This window comes from Pseudopodoces humilis, chromosome 14, assembly GCF_049639895.1.
Source record: "Pseudopodoces humilis isolate 2021_Gansu_Grassland_sample_001 chromosome 14, ASM4963989v1, whole genome shotgun sequence".
Classification (NCBI taxonomy): Eukaryota; Metazoa; Chordata; class Aves; order Passeriformes; family Paridae; genus Pseudopodoces; species Pseudopodoces humilis.
Genome location: NC_142213.1, coordinates 6,239,005 through 6,249,043, shown reverse-complemented (window position 1 = coordinate 6,249,043; position 10,039 = coordinate 6,239,005). Strand labels below are relative to the sequence as shown.

General features: G+C 51.1%; 1 protein-coding gene across 2 annotated transcripts; it reads right to left on the bottom strand.

Moving 5' to 3' along the window:
* Positions 1 to 242: 242 nt before the first annotated feature.
* Positions 243 to 6,570, bottom strand: CFAP20 (cilia and flagella associated protein 20). 2 transcript variants are annotated; one of them, XM_005528198.3, is made up of 6 exons: positions 6,434 to 6,570; positions 4,332 to 4,411; positions 3,141 to 3,252; positions 2,613 to 2,801; positions 1,432 to 1,542; positions 243 to 537 (listed from the first exon to the last, which is right to left on the bottom strand). In XM_005528198.3, exons 1-6 carry the CDS (start codon positions 6,515 to 6,517, stop codon positions 532 to 534), a joined length of 582 nt encoding a protein of 193 aa, XP_005528255.1. In that variant the 5' UTR covers positions 6,518 to 6,570; the 3' UTR covers positions 243 to 531. The 2 variants fall into 2 exon arrangements, with proteins under 2 accessions (XP_005528255.1, XP_005528254.1); XM_005528197.2 differs by lacking the exon at positions 243 to 537 and having other exon boundaries at positions 1,423 to 1,542.
* Between the last annotated feature and the right edge of the window lie 3,469 nt (positions 6,571 to 10,039).

Sequence of the window (10,039 nt, the reverse complement as noted above, 5' to 3'; positions counted from 1 at the left end):
GTACCATAAACTTCATGGATTGGAGACAGTTTCTGTCTTCTCTGTGGAACCTCACTAATTTTCCTCTCACCAGACTGCTGCTGTTCACGTCTGTGCTATCCCTTAAAGAGTGAGGGTGCTGATCAAAGTCAAGTTCAGAGGCAAATTCTAACATCTGGGTTCTCAAAATTCTCTGGCACTTTCTGAAGCACTAAAATGTGCAAGTTAAGGATCCATCAAAGGAGGAAGAAGACAGAAGCAGATTTACAGAGCCAAATGTTTAATAACTTTTCAAGAACAAGTATTACATCCATATTTAGAGCATATAAGAGATGGAAAACAAGGAAATAAAAAATAAAATCGCTAACTTCAAGAGGATACACTTAACTCCACAATTCCTGCTGAATCCCTTCTTTGGAGGCACAGTGGCCACTTTGAGAAAGACAAGACTGGGTACCAGGCCACCTGCAGAGTTTAGGCTCAGCATTTTAGGAACAGTCAGGAAAACTCTGACTCTGAATTTGCAAGCCAACATCTCTTCCCAACGTGGTGTTATTGCTGGACAGAGCAGGGAGAAGAAAAAAGACACTTACAAGACTTGGCAGCACAAGACAACAGTACTGGGAGGGCTCCAAGTACTCCCCAGACACCTCTGTGAGGCTGCTACAGCCCAGAAGACAGTGACAGGTTCACCAGAGGTGTTACCTACAGTTGACACTGCTTTCTACTTCCCACTAGGAGCCCCCAACATCCTCCCTCAGCAGCTTGAAACTTTGCCCAGGAATATTCTTTGCTAAAAGAAGTGTCTGCTTTGGGACAGGCTGGCCCTGGCAAAGAAGGTGCTTCCTCACAAGCCTCAAAATTGCTGCATGTTGCTCAAGATCTCTCAGTATGCCAGTATGTTCACTCCTCTCCCATCACTGCAGGAGCAGAGCTTGGCATCTCCTCCTGAGGGCAGCCATGGTGTTTCCTTCCCCCCTCATGGCACCACCATCTGCACTGGGCAGGCAAAAGATCAGAGGGGACTCATGTTTGTGTCAGAAACACAAACAGTATCTCTCCTGGAAGACAAATGTGGAGCTGCAGCTGCTCTGAAGAGCGAAGTTGCTGAGCTGAGTCATGGATGAAAGCTCTGGAGAGATGCCGGGAGGCTGCAACTGCCCAGAGTCCTTCAATACAACCAGGGAGGACATGGGGAGCAGCTGAATAGCTCACCCTGCTCCGAGATGGGAATGACAATTTCCATGTGTTTTGGCAGGAAAGCAATGCAACAAGGCACCCCAGACAGACTGCTCGCCCTGGCAACAGAGAGGGTGCTCCCTGGCTGGTGGCCAAAGCTGGCAAGAGTTCCGCTGCCAGAATAAACTCTGGGTTGTGAAGGCAGAAGGAGAAGGCAGAGGAATGCTGGACAGGCTCACTGTTCTCCCACCCTCCTTCCCACATCTAGCTCACCTTGGCCTTGTTCTGGACAGGCAGATACAGCTTGAACTCAGCTGGGAGCTCATCCTCCGAGTACAGCCGGTCAGAGAAATACACCCGTCTGATGCGACAGTTGGCGTGGATCTGAGAGTCAAAACAAAGAGTCACTCCATTTTCCACATGCTCTTTCCACATCCAGCTTTGGTGTCATGCTGCAACATGGATTCTTTGGCTCAGCAGCTGGAAATCTACCTCACTGTCTTGCTTTTTTGAATCTGACAGGGCATCAGATAAATGCTGGTCTGTGTCCTCTGCTTTGCATTAGATGCTCTCTCCAGGGATGAACACACTCAAAAGATTTGTCCAAGCTCTGGCATCTCTGCCAACTGAGATCTGTGTTAGTTGCTACAGGGACTCTCTGCTGTGAACTGACCCCTGCTTTGCTGGTATCAGCATTTGCTGGAACACCCACGACCTCAGCCTGCTACATTTTTAACATGCCCACTTCAGGCCTCTCTGAGGTCAGGAATGAGCCTGTCCAGTCTGTGCTGCCTCCACTATCAGCTGGCAGCAAAGGAGTTGTTCTGGTCCCCTCATGAGTATGTGAGAAGGCAGACAACTCTCAGCTGACTGCCTGTACCTCAGGGAGAGAGCGGAGCTCACACACAGACACTCCTCAAAATAACACACACCACTGGACACTTTGAACATGACTTCCTAGCATATGGAACAAATTCCATGTCCTCAGCAGGAACAAACACTGCATCAGCTCTGTTACAAGCAATTCAGTGCAAGCAGAGTCACTCCATTACCACTAGGAAGCAAGCTTGACCAGGGGTATGAATGGTCTGTACACTGTGGGTCTTTCCCATTCAGACAATGACTGTCCAGCCTATCTGGACAGTAAAGCAACACACAGCTAATTCCCAGCAGAGCTCCACCTTCATGGCATGCCACAGGGAACTGCAAGTCTCACCCTAACCAACAGCCAGCCAGAGAAATAAGGTGGAAACGGGCTCCTTCATCCCAGTCTAGTCAAGTAAAGTGAGGCAGGCCTAAGTCAGGCTTTTGCTCCCCTTCCACAGTGCTCTGCAAAGAGCAGGGCTGGCAAAGGAACCAGGCAGGGCTAAAGCCAGAATCCCATCCTGCTGTCCCAGCCAGCAGGAACATCACCAGCTGTTGGTTTCCCAGGGCAGGTCATGGCTGCTTCTCACCTGCACTCTCAGGGTCTCGATGTAGTTGGTGCCGTACGCGCGGCGCGTGAAGTCGGACAGGTTGAACTGGATCTGGTTCCAGCCGTCGTCCAGCCGCATGGGCATGGTGCAGATGAACGGCTTCACCCGAGTCGTGCTCTGGTAGTTGCTGGCCCGGAAACGCCGGCGGACGTTCTTATCATCCAGCACCTGGGCAAGGAAGGCAGGCTGCTCACCCAGGCGCCAGGCCCCCGACTCCCCAGGACAGCACTACCCGTCTCCAAGAGGGCTCTCTACTCCCACCCCTCCATTCCACAGCAGAAGTAACTTTAACACAGGAAACAGACCCATTTGCAGGAATAGCAACAACGTGTTTGTGAGCTGACTGATGCCCCCATACCAGAAGACCTGACACACCACATGGCCAAGAAAGCAAAACTGTTTTGGGGATCACTCACTGCCTGGGACAAGTTCCAACACAAGACTGCAGGCTCTCTGGCGCCTTCCTCAGTGGTCCCTGGAGGGGCCTCCCCACTGCACACTCCTCACCTGCACTTCAAAGGTGAAGTATTTTTTCAGGTTCTTGATGATCATCACTAGGAAAGGTAGTTTGATGCCCAGGGTCTTCTTTGGGTCAGCAGGGCACGTGATGTACGTGGTACTGAGAGGTGAGAGAAAAACACTTTAGGATCTCACACGGCACAAAGTGTACAGCCTGAGGTAACCCAAGTCTCTCCCTTGGCCCAATGCAGTCTTGGAGGACCTGCAGAAATGGGTAACTGTGATCATAAGATCTTAGCAACAACCAGGGCTTCCTGTAACAGGAGGAAGAGTTTCAGAGGTAGCTGCACGCAGAAAAAGATAAAAGACACAAAGAATGCATCTCAAATTGCACTTTTCTCACCCAGGGCATAAAACACCTTCCTGGACAGCTTCACCTCCCCAATTTCAGGGCCATGTCAGTGCTGTTTTTTAACACAACCTCCTCCTACCCTTGATTGAACAGGTAGAGCCCTCCCGATCATGGCAGAGGCCCTGTGTGCTCTATACGGCTGGGAAAACAGAGATCACGAGCCCCAGAAGTCCACGTCACGCCTGGCAAGCTCTGTATCAACACTTCTCGGAGGAAGAGAAGCATTGGCTCAGTCTGTCTGCAGGAGAGGAGTCTCCACTGCCCTTATAAGGAGCGCCCTGCTCTGAATCACCCCTGGAGAAGCCTTGGAGACTCTGAGCCTGCTCATGGAGCTGGCGTCTGTCTCCCGGGGCGATGGAGACGAGGTTGCTAAGAGAAGCTCCATAAGCAACTCCCCTCATAAATCTCTCTTTGATCTTCCTGCTGAAGGGAGAGCAGCCGTCATGTGAGGAGAACAGGCCCAAGACAATAGAAGAGACAGCAGACAGTGCTGCTTTTTCAGTAACTGGCAGTGCTGACTGAGGCTGGGTATTAAATAATGCTTTTTTCCCCCTTCAAGTGATGGAAAAATAATGGGATTTTATTTTTTATCCCTAAGTCCCACTGAGGATGAGAGTGAGAGCTCTACAACCACATCCAGGAAAAGGCACAGCACACTGCTACAGAGCAGTATCAGTGATATAACCCAGATTCTTCAATTTATTGACAAAGACATGGGCATCACATTGCTGTAGTTTGAAGATGATGTCTGCTGGGCATTGACATCTATCACTCTGCTTCAGGGCAGAATCCTGCTCCCCCAGAACAGCAGAATAGGCTTCTCCTACCTGACATTTGTTCCTTCAATCTCCAGCACCAGTGACTGAATGTCATTGTCCGTGATTCGCTTGATGTGACCATTGCGCACCTGGAACAAAAGTGGGGCAGACAGCACAGACGTTACTTGAGAGGGGAAAAAAGAGCCACACACAGCTCCATTAAGAGAAGGAATAAGACCCCAGTAGGACCCATCTACATTCACTTGGCTCCTACTCTCCTGGACCTCACTGTTTCCAGGGCTTTGATCACTGCCCCAGAGTGCCAGCAAGAGTTTATGGCCCAGCATGCTGCATGTACACAGAGTGCAAGACTTCCATCTATCAAAATACGCTGCAGTGAACACAAGGGACTCAAGCCTCATATCGGAGGCCCAGATAAACAAACATAAAAGAGTATGAGTCAAACTTGAGTGCAACAAGGGGTAAAAACAAGAACAAGCAATACAGGGGAGCCACCAGCCAGCCACCAGTCACCAAGGGCACTTGGTCTGTACTGCTGGGCATGGCTGACTGCCTCTGGGGAAGGGCTGGACACTCACTCACTCAGGGACACTCCTGCACACTCACACATACACTCTCTTCCCCAGCAGAAGCAGTGTACATTCTAGTAAGGCAAAAAATATATGGGTTTTCCCCACATCACAGAGATATTCCCTAAGATGTAAAAAAAAGTAGAAGTTTGAGCCTGCTGGTTTTTTTGCAAAGATATGGAAGTCTACATTAGGACAGCTGTGAACCCAGTAATCTCAGGCATGCACCTAGGACATGGGAGAATGTCAATTACTGTTTCCAGTTCTCACCAAAGTGACAGGGGCATTTCATGCACTGCTGAAGAGAGCAGGGCAATCCTCACAACAAGCACACCCAGGGTGGCCATGCTTCATGCAAGAGAAATACTTCAAGACTATTGCAGCTAAAAGGACCACTGCTGACATCCACCCTGAAAGCAGAGCTCCTGCTGGCCAGCTATAATCATAACAATATCACCCTGCACAGGACAATTCACGTGGGAAGGTGCCTCCAGAGGTCTCCAGTCCAACCTCTACCTCCAAGCAGGGTCAGCCCAGCCTGCTTATGGCTTATCCAGTCTGTACAGTACATCCCTTTGTCTACGAGTCTTTAATGTGTCCTGTCCTAGCACCATCCAAATAAATTGTTGATCCTTTTTTAAAGTCACAGATATTTGTGACAAAACACAGACAGACACAAATGGGCAGTGTGAGGCATCCCAGTTCTTCACAGAGCTACGTGGGTACCCCACTGATAGGAAACAGGATGGGTCTGTGCTTCGGGTCCCTCATCTCACAGCTTGTAAATGCTCACACAAGCCCACTCAGGTCAAACATCACTGCTGTCTGAAATGCCTTGAAGGCTTTCGTTCCTGCTGAAACCACAAGAAATTCAGCTAAGGCTCATGCACAGAAAACCAAATACAGGTTGTAGCCTTGGTCTCAGAGGCTGCAACAAGTATTTTGCAGAATCACTAAACCATGGATGGTTTTGGGATGGGGGGAAGCAGCACAGCTCAACATCTCTAAACATCTTGAGGAGGGCCCCGTGATGCAGGACAGCCTGGAGAAGGCACGGGGCCCTGAGCAGAACCACTCTAAAAACTGTCAGGAGGGAGAAACAAAGTGATGAGACATTCACAACTTCTACAACCTGCAAGCCGCCACACAGCCCACTTTTGCAAGCCTGTTTGAAAGGTGGGTCACGCACCAGAGGGGACCCCCACCTCAGCCCCCCCAGTGACCACGGGCATGCTGCTGCCTACGGCCAGTGCTGGGCACTGCTGCTGCTTTCCCACAGTGCTGCAGCTTCTGATGCCGGGCGGGCTCTTCTGCCCAGCAAAGACAGAAAATAACTCATAATAACACATTCCTTTCAAAAACACCCCGAGGGCCCGGTACACGGGCCCCGGGGGATTCCCGGTAATCAGTACCGGAGAGATGCCGGTATCCCGCTCCCGTGGGTCCCGGTAACGCGGCCGCTGCAGCTCCGGCCCCACAGGTGTCCGCAGCGCTCCGGGGGCTCCCGGCGGCCTCGGGCCTGCCCCGGCAGGCTAAGCCGAGCTCCCCGGGCCGCGCCGCTGCCCGAGCCCGCCGCCTCACCTTCTTATCCCAGATCTGGAGCGGTTTGCTGCCGATGCTGTAGAGCACCGAGAGGAAGCCGCTCTGGAAGGTGTTCTTGAACATGCCGGGGCCGGGCGGGCCGCGCCGGGCCGCGGCCGCCGCTCTGCCAGGACACGGCGGATCCCTCCGCGCCGCCGCCGTCACCGAGGAACTACTTGGGGCGGCCCCGGATGCACTTCCCGCGTGTTGTGGGAGCGCTGCCACGGCAACCGCGGCTGCGGCCTCTGCCCTCCCTGCTCGGCCGGGCTGCCGGAGCCCTGCCCGCTCCCCTGCGGTTGGTACCGCGTTCCCTGAACGCCTGGGCTGTAGGCAGAGGCATCTCTAAAACATCTCAGGTCTCCCCCTGCAATTCACGACTCTCAGGCCAAAGGGGACGCCGTGGTTTGCTTTTGGCAAGGATGCTTTTTGCCCGTGGAGTGTTTCTCAGCCTGGGCTCTGCTCGTTCCCCCGAGGGGCTGCCTGTGCTGGTTTTACAGGACTGGACCATTCGAACGGTGTTTGCTCTGCTTCATTGCTCCCTTTAGCTGCACTCATTCCTGGGAGCCCTAGGAACCTCCCTGTGTCTTCTTGCTGCTCTAAGCCAGGCAGGGATAACATACCGAACCCTGGCAATACTCGGGGTTTGATGTATGGCTTTACAGGTGTGAGAATGTCTTTGAGTAGAGACAAAGCCTTGGCACAGCTGAAGAGGCTTAACAGGAACAGCTTGGCCTAGAAATTACATTTCTAAACTGACATACATTTATTCTGGCTATAATAACGCTTGTTTATGTCATCCATTTTCAATTTACAGACACTAAACAGCATAAAAGTTACCATTCTGCACCAGCTTTATGGTTCTTCAGGTTAACTCCTGGCCTCTGTCGTTAACTAATGCCCCATCCAAATCCTAACAATGTTGTCTGCTGGATGTGCTTGTCTCTCCCATGGGCTACAAACACTCCCTCACAGCACCTCGGTTAGCAGCACTTTCTCTTTCCTCCACAATTCCTTGCACAAACAAGTAGAGCACACAAAAAGCAAGGCATTAGTTAGAAATGATCAGCTATATTTAGTCAGTGGGTTAGAGCACACTTTATATGGCACGATGAAATAACTTGTTCCCTTAATCAGATGGTAGGAGACAACTGGGACAAATATCCAGCTGCCATTCCTGAACAGCCGGCTCATTCACACGCTCTCCACTTACCACTTTAATGTCATGTTTTGCTGCACACAGAAATAGGTTGTGGTTTCAAATTGTCCCTATTTCTCAATTAATTTTAACAAAATATATTACCCTCCTCCTTCGCTGTGCATGTGTGGGCTAGAGGAGAGGGCAGAGGCAGAGAGCCCTGTAAATCATTAACTCATATTAATAATCAAAGCTGGCATTTGGGAAGAGGTCTCTGAGAGATGTATTTCAGAGACTCACACCTTGATGTTATCCACCTGGAAGATTGGTAGGAAGATGTTGGCATGTTGCCTCACCCCTGCTTCCAATTCCCAGGGTGTAGAGGGATTGAATTTGGGATAGCAGATGGAGGAAAAGGCCCATCTTAAGAAAATAATCTGGTCCAAGAAGTGAGCAGAGAGTGCCTGCTCCAGAAATAACTGCCCACCAAAGCATTTCCTTCCCTTCAGAATTCCCAGCAATCCAATGCCTTCAGAGGAATGAGATTTTCAGGAAGCTTCTGAAACGTTGCTCCTCTTTAGTGTCACATTGCTGGGTGCAGTTACAAGACCAAAATGTAGCAGGTCTCTCCAGTAGCACCAAGTCTGTGCTTGCCTTGAAGCACATGGTCCAGGTTCACGGCCTGGGAAATCCTAACCCAGGCCATTGCTCTCTTGACTGGGGCTGCAGAGCAGATGCCAAGGGCTGGGCCAGCTCCAAGGACAGTGCTTGGACCAATAAAACCAGCACCAGGTTCAGTCAGCTCCTTTGTGAGCCAAAAGCCTTCACTACATGGCAAAACCAAGAGCAAAGTAATGACTCCTGCAAGGAGTGTGAGATCCTGGGATTTGTTCAGATGACTCAAGCTGATTCTTCCAGCCTGGATTTTCCTACAAGAGCAGCATTGGATGAAGGGCAGCTGTAATGGGAAAACCAAAAAGACAATTGGGCAGGAGATCCATAACTACCACATGCAAGACGAGGCAAGGCCCAGAAGCGGCTTTGGGTGCTGAGACAACCTGAAGGCTTTGGACCTCACACTAGCTGAACTCTGAGTAGTGCAGAAGGAGGAAGAGGAGGAAGCTGGGCTGATGCTGAGCAAGAGATCAGAAGAGAACAAGTCTGTAAACATCAGTGGGTGCAGAAGGAAGCAGTGCCAGCAAGTTGGCAGAGATAATCAAGGAAGGAGGACACACTGCCTTGGAGGGACACCTGTGCAATAGATGGAACTAGGGGCCAGAATGAGTGAAACCTTTTTGACTCCAGACGAACTGGAGACAAAGAAGGATAGGCAACGAAGAGTTTATTTCTGACAAACAACAGTTAAAAGAGTCACTGAGAACATTCTCTGGAGACAAGCTGTGGACTTGGAGCAGATATGGGCTGCAACAGGCAGCAGGTGGCAATGGAGAACATGATCCAACAGCATCAGGAGATGGATAGATCCAAGCAGCAGTGCTTGGATGTGCCACCATGCTGCAGGGACCTCAGCTCAGCGTTTGCTCATGGTGTGGGCCTCAGGTGAGCTCTGCCATGGGCTCTTCCCTGCTCTCACCACTGGCCAGAGCTACACCCACCAAAACCAGTCTTGATGAACACAGATGCCAGAGATCAGCACAGTCCTGGTACAACAGAGCTGCCATTAAACTGTTCCTTGGCAATGGACCATGCCCTGCCTTACAGCACCAGTAGGTTAAACTTACCTCATGCCCATGTCCACGTCTGGGCCCACAAGACGTGGACATGCAAATCTCCATGTGCAACACAGCAGGACAGCGTGTTCCCACACTTGTACCCATTACAGGTCTTGGGCAAAGACTCATTCCTGCAATTCCACTTTGGTCAGTGCCCGGGGCTGGGTGAGAGCAGTGCTGAGTGGTTCTGTGCTGGCAGGAACCCACAGCTGAGCTCCCTTCCCTGGTAACCAGCAACAGGTCTCTCTTTCCTAGGCAAGAGCCTTGTCTCAGAGGTACCCTTTCCCCTGGGCAGCTTCAGTATAGGGGAAAACCATAGGGAAAAACATATGGGCAATGAAGGAATGGGAAAACACAAGAGAAATGATCATGTACAGTCATACAGAGTCCAGCTGGAGGCTTTTAGACAGAATTTCAAGTGGTTCATTAATACCTAAGACCAGAGCCCAGCTTGGCCAACAACCATTACTGCAGCCAGACTCTCCCAAGCACTGCCAGTGAAGGACCACATCTGCAGTGCAGCAGCCTTTGGGCAGGACTTTCAGGCTCATGGCTTTGCAGTCATGGTGCTGGGGAGGAGGAGGAGAGCCTGAGCCCGAGAAAGAGGAAGAGACAGGAGCTCTGGTGGTTCAGACAGAGCAGGTCACCACCCAGGCCAGCACCTTCAGAAGAGTGGGGGGGGGGGTCTAAGCAGGGAAAGGAGAAACACCCCCAAAGGTGGCAAGTGCCTCCTTTGCC